General features: G+C 42.6%; 2 protein-coding genes, 1 long non-coding RNA gene and 1 pseudogene across 7 annotated transcripts in view; 3 read left to right on the forward strand and 1 right to left on the reverse strand.

Annotated features, from left to right (window-relative positions):
* The window catches only part of LOC145500347 (uncharacterized), a 40,440-nt gene extending 26,221 nt beyond the window's left edge, over positions 1-14,219 (forward strand). For 3 of the 4 annotated variants that reach the window (XM_081479859.1, XM_081479858.1, XM_081479860.1), the window contains 11 exons: positions 336-402; positions 1,669-1,818; positions 2,226-2,316; positions 3,194-3,432; positions 6,042-6,185; positions 6,849-6,939; positions 7,186-7,406; positions 7,941-8,269; positions 10,719-10,857; positions 11,567-11,892; positions 12,638-13,737. In XM_081479859.1, coding sequence (XP_081335985.1) covers positions 336-402; positions 1,669-1,818; positions 2,226-2,316; positions 3,194-3,432; positions 6,042-6,185; positions 6,849-6,939; positions 7,186-7,406; positions 7,941-8,269; positions 10,719-10,857; positions 11,567-11,892; positions 12,638-12,952 — 2,112 coding nt within the window. In that variant the 3' untranslated portion in view covers positions 12,953-13,737. The other variant, XM_081479861.1, reaches the window with a different exon arrangement.
* Positions 3,801-5,107, forward strand: LOC145500389 (uncharacterized). 2 transcript variants are annotated; one of them, XM_081479907.1, is made up of 2 exons: positions 3,801-4,755; positions 4,820-5,107. In XM_081479907.1, the coding sequence occupies exons 1-2, from the start codon at positions 3,890-3,892 to the stop codon at positions 4,959-4,961; spliced, it is 1,008 nt and encodes a 335-aa protein (XP_081336033.1). In that variant the 5' UTR covers positions 3,801-3,889; the 3' UTR covers positions 4,962-5,107. The 2 variants fall into 2 exon arrangements, with proteins under 2 accessions (XP_081336033.1, XP_081336034.1); XM_081479908.1 differs by having other exon boundaries at positions 3,801-4,615; positions 4,809-5,107.
* Positions 5,104-6,051, forward strand: LOC145500097 (uncharacterized; annotated as a pseudogene).
* Positions 14,220-14,812: 593 nt separating the features above from the next.
* Positions 14,813-15,920, reverse strand: LOC145500417 (uncharacterized). The gene is made up of 2 exons (XR_014051061.1): positions 15,472-15,920; positions 14,813-14,994 (listed from the first exon to the last, which is right to left on the reverse strand). It is a non-coding gene; the product is annotated as an uncharacterized LOC145500417 (long non-coding RNA).
* Between the last annotated feature and the right edge of the window lie 32 nt (positions 15,921-15,952).

Here is a 15,952-nt window from a genome sequence, read left to right on the forward strand (position 1 = left end):
GAATTGTCATTTCAATCGTTTTTTTTTCCAAACTATTATTGTTATTTTCATGCCTACAAATTAACCTGTGTCTCCATGTGTTTCCAAGGTAAATGAAGTTGTGTCTTGAGGTTATGTCGCGCATTTGGAGAAGCAATTTTAACGTCCACAGACAACTTCTCATTGGGACATAATGAAAAGAAATTTTCCAAGTATCAGTGCTATTCGCTATCTTCAACATGCCATCTTGCAGCTTGTTTTCAGTCTTGTATTCAGTTTAATTAACTTTCCCCTTACTAGGACCATTTTCGCTACAAAATTCAATGTCTTATGACCTTTTATTCTTTATGCTTCAGCCATTAAGGACCAATGGAGAACTGGCTCTTGAGGAGCGAAGCGCTGTTCAAGCGAGATCCATTCTCGGTAAGTAATTGAAACCTTTCGGAGATCTTGTGATATTCTCAACAAAGGCTTAAATATTTAAAAGAACTCAGTCATTATATTTTAAGTAATTTTGGCCGCGTACAAAATTACCTTTGAATTGAAGCAATCCTGGAAACAAACGCTAACTAAGATAGAAAAACACCAAAGAGGCGATATTAAACCATAAAGGAAAAAGGATGGTTAACGATGGAGAAGATTGACCCGGATTACAAACGAAGAACTTGAAAAATTTAGGCTGTACAACTGAGATGCATAAACCGTTGCGTAGCTTCTTTATATACTTGTTTTACAGTTATGAAAGGCTTTACTTAAAGGAAGCGAGTACAACCCGAAATGACTAAATCATTACACAGCAAAAAGTATTTTAAGTCATCACACAGGCGGATATATTGCAACTTGAAATGGTCACATTATTAAAACAGAAATAGAAGCCGCTTACAACAAAACAGAGCACAGTCGAAACCTAATTATTTGTTAAATTCAGCTAGCGTGTCTAGAGAGCATTTCTATTATGTATTTTCCAATACCCAAAATTCACTCTGTTTGCCCCCCAAAATTTTACATATACTATTGTTGTCAATTGCTTTTGAGAGGTCTGCATATTCCCAAAAGCATTTCACATCAATAGTCTATGTTAAATTTGGAGGGCAAGTGGAAAATAGAGAATATAAGAAATAGAATTTTTCACGTTGATATTGTAAGATAGTTTTGTGCTGGTCTGTGAATTCGTTGGTATGGAAGTTACGTAATTTTGTTAAGAAGTCAACATTTAAGGAGTTTGTCCGTTAGGAGTTGTCACTTCGACGGCATCTCCGCTTTTGATCAGGTCATTTTGGAAATTTTGTTTTAATAAATTTCCGTGTTTTTGTTTACTACGTTTATTGTGTTAATACCTATCCTAGGGCAATTTATGTCTGGTCAATAAACGAGATGACCCCTCCTATATGACTGGTGTTTTCTTACTTACACTAAGTTAGAAATTATTTTGTTTTCGTTTCACTGCAGAGTGATTAGACAACAGATATTCCTCTCAGTCACCAATGCACGTTTTCACGCTAAGGGAAACAACACCAAACATCAAATGATAATATCTTTTTAGCATGAAATAAATAATTTTCACATAATTCATTATTGAAGCAAGATCTGCTTGTTGCGCTCATAACATGCGAAGTTTTAAGATGGAAATATCAAATTGTTGTTTACGTATCATAACATTTTTCTGAGTTACTGGCTCGTTTCTTGTAGTTTCCTTCTTGGACATTCGCGTTCGCAGCGAAGGTTGTGATGATCCAGGAAAGGCTGGTGGATGTGGGATCGCTTACATCATAGTCAATGGAAATGATTACTCCCCTCACAGCAGAGGACATAATGTTGTTGTTGTGGACGCTAAAACGGGTAAAACATTCCTTTAAACTGCATGAGTGAAATAAATAATAACTTGTTTTCAAGCTATTTTTTCTCTCTTTTTTCATCGGGGGCAGTGTCTTTATATCGCATGTCGTACTGGCCGACACACAAAAAACCAAACAATAAAAAAGTCACAATAATTCCTGCCTGGGAAAGAGACACCTCAAATAATCTTCAACGGATGGTTAATTGAATATTTACATTTCCAACATAAAGAAGGTTGGTATGACAGATGCCTTGGCATTTTTCGCTCGCAGGAGCAGTGCTTGATTCAAAACGTTTTGACACAAATGGTGATTCTTGCACTAAGACAAAATCGACATACTTGAGGTTATTTACAATTTAAAAAAATAAAAGGTTGATGTGATTTGTGCCTTGATATTTTTGGCATGTAGGTACAGTGCTTGGGTCAAAATGGTTTGACACTTACGGTGTCTCGTCCTCTGGTACCGCCTTGAGAGACTACCTAAACGCCATAAATGGAGAGTGAGTACCAATAAAAAAGTTTCGTGTTGTCGTTGTTTTGTTTCCGTTGTTATTTTTATATCTTTATTACTCTTGTTGTTTTTTAGTTGCCTTCCGCAGATTACAGTAATTACAGGGTTACTTATAACCAAACATCAAGCCAAGGCATAATGTCATTTATGTCGATACGTTGACCCATTTTAGTCAAGGCACATATTTTTAATCCGATGGTGATTGGTCATGTGTCATAAGAGCCAATCATGTTGAAGAGCGTAATCTGTCCGCTAGTACAAAAGACTGGTCGCATTATTAAATATTCCCACTTGCTTTCACCATCACAGCGAGTATATCTCTTGGCGAAAACATTTTCCCCTCCCTCCGCCGCCTTATCGCCATCTTTCGGATTTATGCTATGCATTTTCCCTTTCCAACCGTAGCTAAGGCACCTTTTTCGCCCCACGTTTACTGAAAATGAGAATTTGATTACCGTGGAAATTGTTTACAATTAACTTTTATTTGAGTTTCAATTAAAAAGGTCACCGTATTAAGTGTCCAAGAAATGCCAATTTACGAGTTGATCAGTTGTTGTACATCATATAATCTTCAGCAAACTAGTGCGACCCCATAGCCACTGAGAGCTCCCGAATTCAGTTCAGTACAATGTAACGGCATAACTGTTTTTCTCTCTTACTCAGTGCCACCAGTAGTTTTCGTGATTGCTATGCACGTTCGTGTGAAAAAAAAACTTACGAGTGAACAAAAAACGCAACTGCCGAGTAAAGAGCGAGGAATTTGATGAAATGTTTGAGGACATAATTTTATACAAAAACTTTATTTAGGTCTTAATCAAAGTAATTCAATAATTCTTTAGTAAAGAATCCACCCTAATTCCCTGCAGTAAAATCGTTTTGGTGGCCATTCAAGATGCAGGATCAACCTACATCTCGCCAGCTTTTGATGCCCTTAAGAGGCTGGGTGCCATGGATCCTATTCTGACAGACTTTCGAGGTTCCTTTGCTCTTATTGGATACGCACAACCAAGCAAACCATCCTGGATAGCACAAGAACAGCAAAAGAGATATGAAGGTCCCAGTGAGATCTTTTTGCGCATTCCACTCATGCAAAGCCGTCAACCACGTAAGAATCTTCTTATGTTTGGCTTTTACGTCATTGGCAGTGATGGAAGCAGAACTAGCAGAGTTAGCAAGCTGTAGCGAAAGTAATACAGTGGGATCCCCTTATTTCGAAGTTAGTTATTTCGGACTTACTGGTATTTCGGACTAAAAATTCTTTCACTTGGATTTGCCCTTCTTTCTTTTTTAATCGGCTCTTTCGAACTCCCGCTATTTCGAACTATTTTTCCTTTCCCCTGAGAGTTCGAAATAGCAACGTTCAACTGTAGTAGCAACAGTATTGGCAAAAGTAGTAGCAGCAGTAGGGTCAGTAGCAAGGGGTGGTATTAGTAGTTGGAGGTGCCAGTGTCTTTGCCAAAAGCAGCTTTAGTAAAATTAAGAAAGTACTGTAATTGAAGGTATATTGTAACGGTGACATTGGTATAGGCAGTAGTAGCAGTAGCAGAGTCGGTATTACTGAAATGGGAGTGAGAGTGTGTGGTAGTATTGACAGTAGCAGTATATGTAGAGCCAGTGTTAGTGCCAGTGCCAGTGTTAGTGCCAGTGCCAGTGCCAGTGCCAGTGCCAGTGCCAGTGCCAGTGCCAGTGCCAGTGCCAGTGCCAGTGCCAGTGCCAGTGCCAGTGCCAGTGCCAGTGCCAGTGCCAGTGCCAGTGCCAGTGCCAGTGCCAGTGCCAGTGCCAGTGCCAGTGCTAGTGCCAGTGCCAGTGCTAGTGCCAGTGCCAGTGCTAGTGCCAGTGTTAGTGCCAGAACCAGTGCCAGTGCCAGTGCCAGTGCTAGTGCCAGTGTTAGTGCCAGTGCTAGTGCCAGCGCCAGTGCCAGTGCCAGTGCTAGTGCCAGTGCCAGTGCCAGTGCCAGTGTTAGTGCCAGTGCTAGTGCCAGTGCTAGTGCCAGTGTTAGTGCCAGTGCCAGTGCCAGTGCCAGTGTTAGTGCCAGTGCCAGTGCCAGTGTTAGTGCCAGTGCCAGTGCCAGTGCCAGTGCTAGTGCCAGTGCCAGTGCCAGTGCCAGTGCCAGTGCCAGTGCCAGTGCCAGTGCCAGTGTCAGTGCCAGTGCCAGTGCCAGTGCCAGTGTTAGTGCCAGTGCCAGTGCCAGTGCCAGTGCCAGTGTTAGTGCCAGTGCCAGTGCCAGTGCCAGTGCCAGTGCCAGTGCCAGTGCCAGTGCCAGTGCCAGTGCTAGTGCCAGTGCCAGTGTTAGTGCTAGTGCCAGTGCCAGTGATGCCAGTGCCAGTGCCAGTGCTAGTACAGTTCCAGTACAGTCCCAGTACAGTGCCAGTTGCAATTCCAGTGCCAGTGCCAGTGCTAGTACAGTGCCAATACAGTGTCAGTGCCAGTGTCAGTGCCAGTGCCAGTACAGTGCCAGTACAGTGACAGTGCCAGAGCCAGTACAGTGCCAGCTACAGTTGCAGTTGCAGTTGCAGTTGCAGTGCCAATGCCAGTGCTAGTGCCAATGTTATTACAGTGGCAGTGCAATTTCCAGTGCCTTTCATTGTGCGAGTACCTGTGCCAGTGCCTGTGCCCGTGCATGTGATAGGCTAGTGTCAGTACAGTGGCAGTGTTAATATTAGTGTCAGCACCAGTTCAAGTACAGTGCCAGTACAGTGCTATTACAGTGCCAGCACGAGTGCCAATACAGGGTTAGACTCAGATCCAGTGCTATAGCGAGTGTCAGTACCATTAGCAGGCAGAGGCAGAGGCAGAGGTAGAAACAGAGGCAGAAACAGAAACAGAGGCAGAGGCAGGGGCAGGAGAAGAGGTAGAAACAGAGGCAGAGGCAGAGGCAGAGGCAGAGGCAGAGGCAGAGGCAGAAACAGAAAGAGAGGCAGGAGAAGGGGCAGAGGCAGCGGCAGAACCAGGGCCAGAGGCAGAGGCAGAGGCAGAGGCAGAGCCAGGGGCAGAGCCAGAGCTAGAGCCAGAGCCAGAGCCAGAGGCAGGGGCTTTGACAGCGGCAGAGGCAGAGGCAGAGCAGTGGCAGGGGCTTTGGCCGAGGCTTTGGCAGCGGCAGGGGCAGAGGCGGACACAGAGGCAGAGGCAGAGGCAGAGGAGGAAAGAGAAACAGAAACAGAAACAGAGGCTTTGGCAGAGGCAGGGGAAGAGGCTTTGGCAGAGGCAAGGGCAGAGGCAGAGGCAGAGGTAGAAGCAGAGCCAGAGCAAGAGCCAGAGCCAGATCCAGAGCCAGAGCCAGAGGTAGAGCTAGACCCAGGGCCAGAGCCAGAGGCAGAGGCAGAGGCAGAGGCAGAGGCAGAGGCAGAGGCAGAGGCAGAGGCAGAGGCAGAGGCAGAGGCAGAAACAGAAACAGAGGCAGAGGTTTTGGCAGAGGCAGGGGCAGAGGTAGAGGCAGAGGCAGAGGCAGAGGCAGAGGCAGAGGCAGAGGCAGAGGCAGAGGCAGAGGCAGAGGCAGAGGCAGAGGCAGAAACAGAGGCAGAGGTAGAGGTTTTGGCAGAGGCAGGGACAGAGGTAGAGGCAGAGGCAATGGTACCGGTACGGGAAGTGGCCATGGAAATGGCAGAACCACTTCGTAGCAATAAGAGTGGCTAAGGCTTTACAGCTTATGTGGGTATGGTAGTAGTGGGAGCAATCTAGAAGAGGTATCTTAGTATTGTGTTGTTTTCTTTACAGCATCTTCACTGAACGTTGAAATTCGCAGTGAAGGGTGTGATGATCCAGGAAAGACTGGTTGCGGTATAGCTTTCATTAAAGTGAACAATAAAGACTACTCACTACACAGAAGAGGTTTCAATGTGGCGGTGTTCACTGAGCAAGGTATGTGGTCCTAGCAACCCCGGACGTTAAAAATGGCTTACTTTGACATATGAGAGTAGGTAAAGTCTGCATTAGAGCTAAGTGGCTCATTAGGTCGGAGCTTATCCCAGTTTCTGTAGCATGGAGTGACTAGGAGTATTTCTACTCCCCCATCAGTGGATGGGATGCTAGTACATCACAGGGTTGCCCCCAGAGTTAGATTGGCCGTTAACCATTTATACACCCGGCCCGGGTGGAGAGAGGCGATGTGAGATTAAAGTGACTTGCCAAAGATCAGAACACAATGTCCCTGGCCAGGCCTCTAACACGGACGGCTCGATCTGGAGAAGAGCGCTCTATCTATGAATCCATCTCGCCGGCCATAAGTGTAAGTAGACAAAAACAAAAATTGAACGCCAGCTGGTAACTTCAAAGTTTTGCTCACTTCAGTTATCGAATGGAAATAGACAAAGCTTGATATGAAGGATGTGGTCACTGTACGTCGCACTTAAAAAGTGAGAGTATTTTCGTTCCGAGAGGTAACCACATCTGGGTAACACTTATCATAAAGAATTTCAAAAAAATTCGAACTGAACTCACATATTTTCTTCCTTATAGTAAATAAAATGAAGGAATGTAAATCAGATTGTCGGCTCGCTTTAATTTTCCTTCTACATTTTATAGGTTTATTCCTTGAGTCCAGAGCGTTTGATACGTATGGTGTCGTGAAAGCCGGAACGAGTTTGACGAACTATCTGAACCGTATTTATGGCAAGTAAGTACTTCTGAACTAATTAAACTTATTTAGCAGTTAGGCGTAAAACAGGGGAGAGGTGGAGGTAGAGCGAGAGCAGGGATGGAAGAAGGGAGCGTGGGAGAGAGGAACAGAGGACAACGACGCGTCGTACAGATCAAGTACTTTTCTGACACGTAATTATTTTTTAGAATTTGTGAAGACGTAGTCTACTCTACATGTTTTCTATGATTTGTGCTCAAGATGTCGTATTTCATGTTTCCTTAGTAAAATTGTCCTCGTCGCCATTCAAGACTCGGCAGATACATATGGCTCAGTGGCAATCAGTGCACTCAAGAGACTGGGAGCTAGAGAACCTATCATATTAGAGTTTCGTAGTTCGTTTGCCCTGGCAGGCTTCGCGGGTTCAGGGTTGCCTTCGTGGGTGAGTCAAGCGCAAAACAAGCGCTACAAGGGACCGAGTGTGTTGAGGGTTACTATCGAAGGAGGTAATTATCAAGCAACTCTAACTTGTATTTACGGGTCTACGCTCTTCTGTTTGATATTATTTAGCATTTTTCCAGACTGGCGGTCAGTTTCATCTCGCAAACTTAAAATCTCCACGGCATGACATGATCCCAGCAGAAAGGGGCGTAACTTAAGAATAACGAACAATTCTATATTTTTTTTTTCTGAACCGTTCATTACAAAGTGGTCATAAGAAATTAATTTTCTGTACGTCTTACTTCGAATTAGGAACATTTTCTTTAACAAGCAAGAAGCAAAACACTAAAGTTCACCTTGTAACTTCACACGTCACATGGTTTTGGCGACATGAGTTTGTAGGGGAACATGGAAGATGTCGGATGTTTAAGTTTGAAGTCATTTCAACTCCAAGGGCAGTAGAACAGTCTTAAGCTTATGATGAAGCGAAAGTTGTTATGCCACCAAGTGCTGTCAATCCTGGAACTCTGGTTCTGGTGTCCAGTGTACCCACTATTTGTTGGACTTAACTGAAGTATTTGGTTGATATTTTCTTAAAGGTTGCAGTTGCATTCTGTCCCTGGGAATGGAGAGTGGCCATCTGAGTGACAGTGCATTGTCAGCGTCAACATCGTATGACGCCAATCATGCTCCCCAGCAATCTCGCCTCAATACAGTCCCGAGTAAGGGTAGGGTAGGGGCCTGGTGTGCGCGCAAAAATGATCCCAACCAATGGCTGCAGGTTTACTTTGGACGGGAAACCACAGTGAGCAAAGTGGTGGCTCAGGGGAGGTATGACGGTGACCACTGGGTGATGAGTTATAGTTTGTCCCACAGTGTGGATGGTTCTAACTGGGCCTGGTACCGACTCTCTGATGGACAAATCAAGGTGCTGTTGTAGTGTTAAGAAAAAAAACTTCAAATTGTCATATATTCTTGAAGGAGATAAGCGCTGCTCGTTGTTAAACCAACCCTCTAGTCAATTTCTTCGAACTCTCGTAATCAGCCGCGAACACTTTACATTAGATACCATATTAAAAATCGGGTAATTGCATATGGAAAAAAATGGGAAGGGATTAATTCAATGCACTGACTCAGACCTGCTATAAATCACTGAACAGACGTAGAACTGGCTAACAAGTGCAAAGTAGGGGCGAGTCTTCTCCCAAGCAAAGTAAAGAGTGACTTTTTAAAGATGGCGGGACGACTACGATTTGCTTGTGCTTCAAGCTGAATAACAGAGTAATTTCGTATGACTTTGAAGTGATCACGCGTGAACACAAACAGACAACGAACATTTGCGCAGCGAACGGAGGCGAATGCCCGCGTCATTTGATTATTGCTTTAGCAAACACGCGGTATGCAATGGAAGAAAGTACAGATTGCGAGTGGCCATTACACTTTCCTTCTCGTCAACCTCTTTTCAGCATTGCATGTGTAACATCAGGTTCACGGCGACTGTTGAAAGGCTGAATTGTCACTTACTAGACAACTTGTCGCGATGAGACTAGCGTGTGTGGGAGATGCTTTACTAATCGAATAAAGCCAGAGATCACGGAAAATCAGCTGTGATTGACGGTGATTTAATTGACGATAATCGAACGTAAACTGAAATATAATGCAATGAATAAACTAATTACTAGATAATAGAAGATTACAAGACGACAAGAGTCACGAAACAATAATAGCAAACATTCCAATTCCAGTCATAAGTGCGATATGACAATACTTCCAGTCAAACTTCTCAGTAAAGATACAATGAAAATCATCAGTGATCCCAAGCAGATACGCATACTGCTAGCTGTCCTAATACAATAAATGATAACACTCTAAAATCTTGAAAGCAATAAAATTGCACGATGCGATAAAAACGTGCTTGCGTGAGCGCCACTGAAAGCGATGTGGGCATTTACTAGCAAGGAAAGGACTTTAACTGAATTACCAGATATTCTTATAGGAAGTTGCTAAATAGGAACCTAAGCTAGGGGGAGTGTGAACTATAAAGATCTATCACTAAAAACAAGATGAAATAAAAACTTGAAAACTGGGGCTCTGCCACGTGTTGGACTTAGTACAATAGGCTGTCGTATAAAAAACCGAGACTAAAGGTACTTAAGTTTAAAAAACGTCAAAACTTGAAACTTATACTAAAAGCAGGCATAGAAAATAGTTTTTACTTACTCATCGGTTCCCGCTTGCACTCTAAATAGTCAAGGGTAGCTTAAAACTTAATTTACTTAAAAACACGTACTGTGCACGATAACTGAAACTCGAACTACTGGCGGGAATATGCCGCTAACACTATCTATATACGTCCACGTGTAAAAACTAATGACGTCATTGCTAAGCAACAAATTGGCGAATCAGAAAGAATTAAGATTACTCACTTAACTAGAGAAGCCTCGATATAGTGTTCATTACTGTACGTGGTAGTTCAATGAAACGCCGTCTTCTCCATATTAAGGACGTTCGCGCTAATTGTTTCTGCGCATCCTTACTGTGTACGCAAATTTACACGCCACGTTATGCACGATCGAGAGCGCGCGCTAAGTGATAAAATGAACAATGATGGGGCAGATGGCCATTGCTATAGCTTTGCCTGGATTTAACGATCTTGCACGTTCGGCGACCCCTGCTTTTCTTTCCAGAAACAGATTTTATTTACAGTTATCTCCACATTGTCCAAAAATGAACAAAAAATGATGTGGGAATTAGAAAAAATTCAAGATTTCTGTCCACGGGACATCGAATCCTGAAATCCTGCGGCTGCAATTAAGGCGCGTGAAACTACTGTCGCTAAATGCTTGTTCTTGTTCTTATTCTTTAAGGAACCTCACCAGTTGACTAAATTCACTTAATAGCTCCACTTACACAATATTTGGCAGAGAACATTCCACTTCAAAGATCTAATTGCAATATATTTGGGCTTCCAGACACTGTGGTCTTATTCGCTAACGAAGCCCGATTTTTTTTCAGATTTAGGGTGTTCTTCCGGGCATGTTCTCTCCAAAACGAAGTCGGTGACCCCCCATTCTTTTTACATTTCTGACATAATTAACTCATCATCTCACAGTGATAAAAGTCTCGAGAAAAATCAATGTTGGAAAATTTTCTCACGAACGTCCTTAAAAGGATGTTTTTATTGGAAAGGGGGTAAATCTTGTTCGAGGAGAGCGCAAACGGAAGCCCTAGTGAGCTGAAACTGTTCTTGTTGGCGCGCTTCCATTCCGTTGATGCATCTGCTTGTATGGCGTCTGTAACCAAAGTATTAATTTCTTAAGTTCCTGGCTAGTTACGTTATACTCACAAACACAATCACGGCATCATTTGTTTTCTAGGTGTTTGGAGGAAATGTTGACCGCAACACACCAGTTTATCACTTACTTCACCCTCGCATCCAAGCCAAGTACGTTCGATTCCATCCCAGGACTTGGTATGGTCGCATCTGCATGCGAGTTGAGCTGTATGGATGCAATGGTAAGAAATGGCGAACACATAAAAGCTACGAGGAAAAAAATAAGAGGGGAGCCTGTAGAATTGAATAAATCTTTCAGCTTTTAACTTTATTCGTCGGCGTGACATAGATCTTGTTACAAGATTCCGAGATATATATCTGAGATCTGGGTTGAGGTTCTGTAGTTTCTTCGAAGATGTGTACAAGTAGTTTCGATCGAAGGTCTGGTTCAACTATGGAAAACAAAAACGACTATAAATAAAACGGAACGAAAAGAAAAACACTAAAGCGAAATAAATACTTAAAGGAGTAAGTCACTCCAAAGTTAAACACGTATAAAAGTTAGTGCAAGGTTTTAATTAGCGTTGACAAAAAGTATTATTTTTTTGTCAACGCTAATAAAAACCGTGCACTAAGTTTAGCCACTCACCGAGGTTTCCGGCTCTAAAGTGCAGGGTTTCCTTATGAAATTCATTGCTTGGAAAATGAAAAATTACATCATCTAATTAGCCAAGAGGGCGAACGACTTTCCCGCTATTTGAATACATTTTCAATGGAGCTTTTTTCTTTATGAAAATCACTTCCTTGTCACTCTGATGTGTGGTGTTGCCTATCGACATGCACAAGTAAAGTTAATTATATCCGTTTCAGTGTTTACTAAACCCAAGAATGATATTGTTTTTCGCCCGTTAAAGTCCGATGGTTTCTTTCCATGTTTTATTATTTGTCTAGTTCATCATTGTCTTATGTCGCTCGGATTGGAAGATGGCCGAATTCAAGATGGCGCCATTACTGCCTCGTCTGTTTACAACAATTACCACGCCGCAAAACTCGGCCGTTTAAACCTTGAAGCCAGAACAGGTAATGCAGGTGCGTGGTGTGTCAAGAAAGTTGATGCTCATCAATGGCTACAGATTGATCTCGGCGGAGGGACAACTGTCACCAAAGTAGTCACACAAGGAAGACAAGATCGTGATCAATGGGTCACTAGTTATGCTATTTCCTACAGCCCTGTCAATTCCAACTGGGTGTACGTGATGATCCATGGAAAGAAAAAGGTATACGGCTACACACTTTAACATCATCAAAGTAGAGCTCAAAAATATACAGAGGGATTTTTAATTGCGTGTCGTAAAACCAAAACTAAAGTAAGCACTATGGCCAAGCACTAAGGACCCAAACAATTCAACTACTCAAAACACGATCCAAGCAAATATGTGCTGCTGACGCGAAGCGCGGGAATGTGTGTGCGAGTGAGTCAAAATTGAATCATGAAGTGGCGCGAATTTTTTAAGCCAATCGTTTACGCGTCGTCATGCAAAACCAACGACGCTCAAGTGAAAACCGCCCATGGATAACCGATGTTCTGACCTCGATTATGTGGATTTGCATGGACTCGGGAGAAGAGTACAAACGTATACGTTGAATCTTTCAATATACCACTCACTTGTTTCTACAAAAATGTCGTCATCTTTTTACTCGAGATCAGTGTCGTGCTAAGTACAGAGTTCAACTCTCACTATCCCTGGAAAACCTGAGGCAATTATATGTCTATTTTGACTTGTCTGTGGACAAATTATAATCCAGCGTTTTCAAGAGAGATTGCTCGCGTATGGCAAAACAAGCGAGCATCACGTCGGTGAATTCAGCGATTCCCAGCTGCTATAGAAAATCAACCATAAAAATTGCAACACAAATGTATTGATTTTTGCCAAAAGTTTGGAATGCACACGTTGGAGTGTGACGCATACGAGATAACAGGGGAGAAAACAAGCGCTTAAATATCCTGTTTACTCTATACAGGTCTTTGCAGGAAACTTTGATCGCAACTCCATTGTCGCGCACGAGATGCTGCCGCCCTTCTATGCCAATCTGGTCAAAATCCACCCAGTGTCCTACTATGGATGGATGAGCATGCGTGTCGAGTTGTTTGGCTGTTCCATAAAGGTGAGTAAAATGTCTAGCTCAAATCATGATTTCAAGGAATTGCACAGTGGACATAAAGTATGTCACACGCGTTCTCTAATGGGCGGACTGGGTGAATGGGTTACACCTGTGGAAAGAGATCGAACTCTCTATGGGGACTTTCACGGAATGGGTCCTGTTATCTTTAAGTGAGAAATAACTGATATGTTAGTACATCAAGTAACAAAGGTATAGGAACGTGGCTCACAATCCATTTGCTGCCTAATTCTGCCGTTGCTATGGTAATAAAGAGTTAACGTACCCACGATGGTGACGCCGAGGAGAGGTCAGCGTAGATTACAAACTAATCTATATTTTACCCACAAATCTCGCGATACTCTTAAGCCATTAAGTTTGTTTCCCACTGCGAAAACTGAATTTGCAACAGTGTTAAAACCGAAATAGAAATTGAAAAAAATAGCCGTCGTGCATCACCCTCTTCAGGCAACGCAGCACTTACTCATATAATGTTGTATTGCAAAGGGCGACAAAGAAATTTACCAGGAATTTTAACGCAACGTGCAACAGCCATTGTACTGCTCGTCAAACGGTTTGTTTCGCAAAGGTCCCGTTGCAGTTCCCTTTGTAGTTTTCTTAAACGTCGACGTCCTAGTATATAGTAACAGCTGGGAGGAGAGAAGCAGAGATTGCGCTGTGGTGAGAGCGCTCGCCTCCCGCCGATGTGACCTGGGTTCGAATCCTGGACAAAGCGTCATAAGTGGGTCTAAGACTCTAAGTGGGTTGAGGTTGTTGTTGGTTTACGTCAGGAGACATATGATTAAAAAAGAACTTGACCACAATATCAAGTCTGGACGCAATCTGATAGTTAATTTTGTTTCTACCTATTTCGCCAAAGAGTACCGATATACAAACTTACTTTCTCAAGAGGAAAACCTCGACAACAGTTGAGAAAAATAATACAAACGCAATGAATCTTATTTTATTTCAGGGCATTCAAGGATAGCTAACCAGCCCTCACTCAAGGTGACACGAGTAGCGATATACATGGTGTTGCTTTTTTTTCTCATAGTTGAAGAAACTCGTATGAAACCATTTTAGTTGAAACTGAAATAAAGGTGTTGGGTTGAATGTTTGTTGTCTACTTACTGACTTACCTCTCAATGAACCATCTTAAAGGGGCAGAAATAGACATCTTTTCAGTAATGGAAATTCATCTAGTTTTGTCAAAAACTACCAAACAAGTGCAGCAAAGCCATTATAACAGGGTTGATGTGATGAGTTACACATGCACAAGCTGTGATTGAATAAGTCTGCATGGCAGACTTTTTCAGGGTCTGGCGTCGGTCTTGGCAAAAAATCTCCAAACTAATTACAATTTGCTCTTTACTCAACAATTCAATTAATAACTTCATGTTAAGGTAATAGGAGCAGTGTGTTTGCAAGCGAAACAATAAACGCAGCAAAATTAGAGAGACTGTCGCCAGTTGACATGCCCCGGCAAAACAACGGCCTGGGTTTTTGTGCACTTAAGGCGATTGTTCAGAAATGCAAGTTTTCGAACGATTTGTTTTAACTTTCTCTCAATGTTCCCCACCAAGCTCTGTTTCGAAAAATACAAGAAAAAAATAACTCACCATTCTCCTAATTGAGATAAGATGGGCAATCTTACTAAATATATGCCTAAAGAAGGGAAAGAAGGGTGCAAAGAAAACGAAAAGAAATCTTCTGTTTGAAAGAAATTTCTTTCAGAAACGTAAGCCATAGAACTACTACAAAGTCTTCAAGGATGATCGTGCGGGGTCCTTCAGGACAGTGCACGTTCCAATACTGGACGGGCAACGGAGCAATCTGATTGGCTGTTGCTAGTTATTGACCCCCTGTACTAACTTATTCCAGTAATAATGTACCATTAACAAGCCACTCGGTTGATTGCGTCTGGACGATAATGCTAAGCCTTGACTCGTTCGTCCCCATTGCATGTGCGCATTGCGGACCTATGCATGCCGACTAACCTTCTATCTTCTTAATATTTTCTCTGATAGTACGTGAAGTTTACAAAATGTTTTATTTCATCATTTCTGCCCGGAAATTATTTAAGTGTTACATTCTTTTAAGTAATATTTACAATGAACATCACGTTACGAGCGTGTCTTCATTGGTCAGTGGTTCAGTTTCATTCTCTCACAGTTCAAACGCCTGATTTCCTTGCAAATGCTCCTGGCCGTGTTATGGACCTGTTAAATAAAAGATTTAATTGTCATCATTCAAATTAGCCATTTTTCCTTTTGAACTAGACGCTACCTGATATTGCCGAGAGTCATCCTTGTAGAGGGTTTTGATGCTTTGAAAAATTATAGTAATTGCCATGGTTACCCAACCAGCGGGTCATACACAAGACGGTATTGTTATATGTATCGTGACTGATCAGCTTGCTTAGTTAATGGCTTCCCTCGCGTTATCGAAATTCGTGTCAGTCTTGTAAAGAAAGACCCAGCCCACCCTACCCAGGGGTCTCTTTCTTCTTTCGGCACGTTGCCAATAAAGTCTTTGGGTTTCCCCAATCAGTCTCTCTCGAGTACCTGTCGTGTTGTGACGGTAACTTTCTATAGTGAAAAAAGCAGCCCAGGCTTCCTGTCTTATAATTAATGATAAATAAGTTGGGATACATGTAACTGAGCAAAGCTCTCTCTATTTATCCCAGTGATACAAACCTTTCTTTCTAGCTGTCGTCTTCCCGGCGGCAACACACCAAATGATCCCTCGCCAAATTGAATGAGGCCCGTGAACAGTAGTAAAGAAACGAAAAATAGAGGAGCTTGAATCTTCATTTTGCGGGTAATTTTTTTTTACAAACTTCCCAGCAAAAGTAAGCTTGTCTATGGCAGTACTACCTCGTTATTTATAGTATTTATAAAAATATGCCGCCCAGGTGTTCATACTGGTGGAGTAAAGTTTCAATCGACGAGACTTCATCAGGCTACTACAAGACCTTGGCACCTGCCTGACGCACGGAACACTTCAGACAATTTCAGCACTTCAATCGCAAAAATAAAGCGGTAAAGCTACACAAAAACCAATAAAAGAGTTCTAAAATATCATCTTTTTTCATAGCAGGTGAAGCACGGCGTGACATGAGCGCGTCCTTGGCATGTGCTGTTTGATGCTCGTAGGAAATTTTAGTAATCTTTTTGA

Source organism: Orbicella franksi, chromosome 10 (assembly GCF_964199315.1).
Source record: "Orbicella franksi chromosome 10, jaOrbFran1.1, whole genome shotgun sequence".
Taxonomy (NCBI): Eukaryota; Metazoa; Cnidaria; class Anthozoa; order Scleractinia; family Merulinidae; genus Orbicella; species Orbicella franksi.

Coding starts and splice junctions, on each gene's coding strand:
- LOC145500389 (XM_081479907.1), top strand. CDS start 3,890: ATGGGAGTGAGAGTGTGTGGTAGTATTGACAGTAGCAGTATATGTAGA. Junction 4,756..4,819: donor CCAATACAGTGTCAGTGCCA/GTGTCAGTGCCA, acceptor GTACAGTGCCAG/CTACAGTTGCAGTTGCAGTT.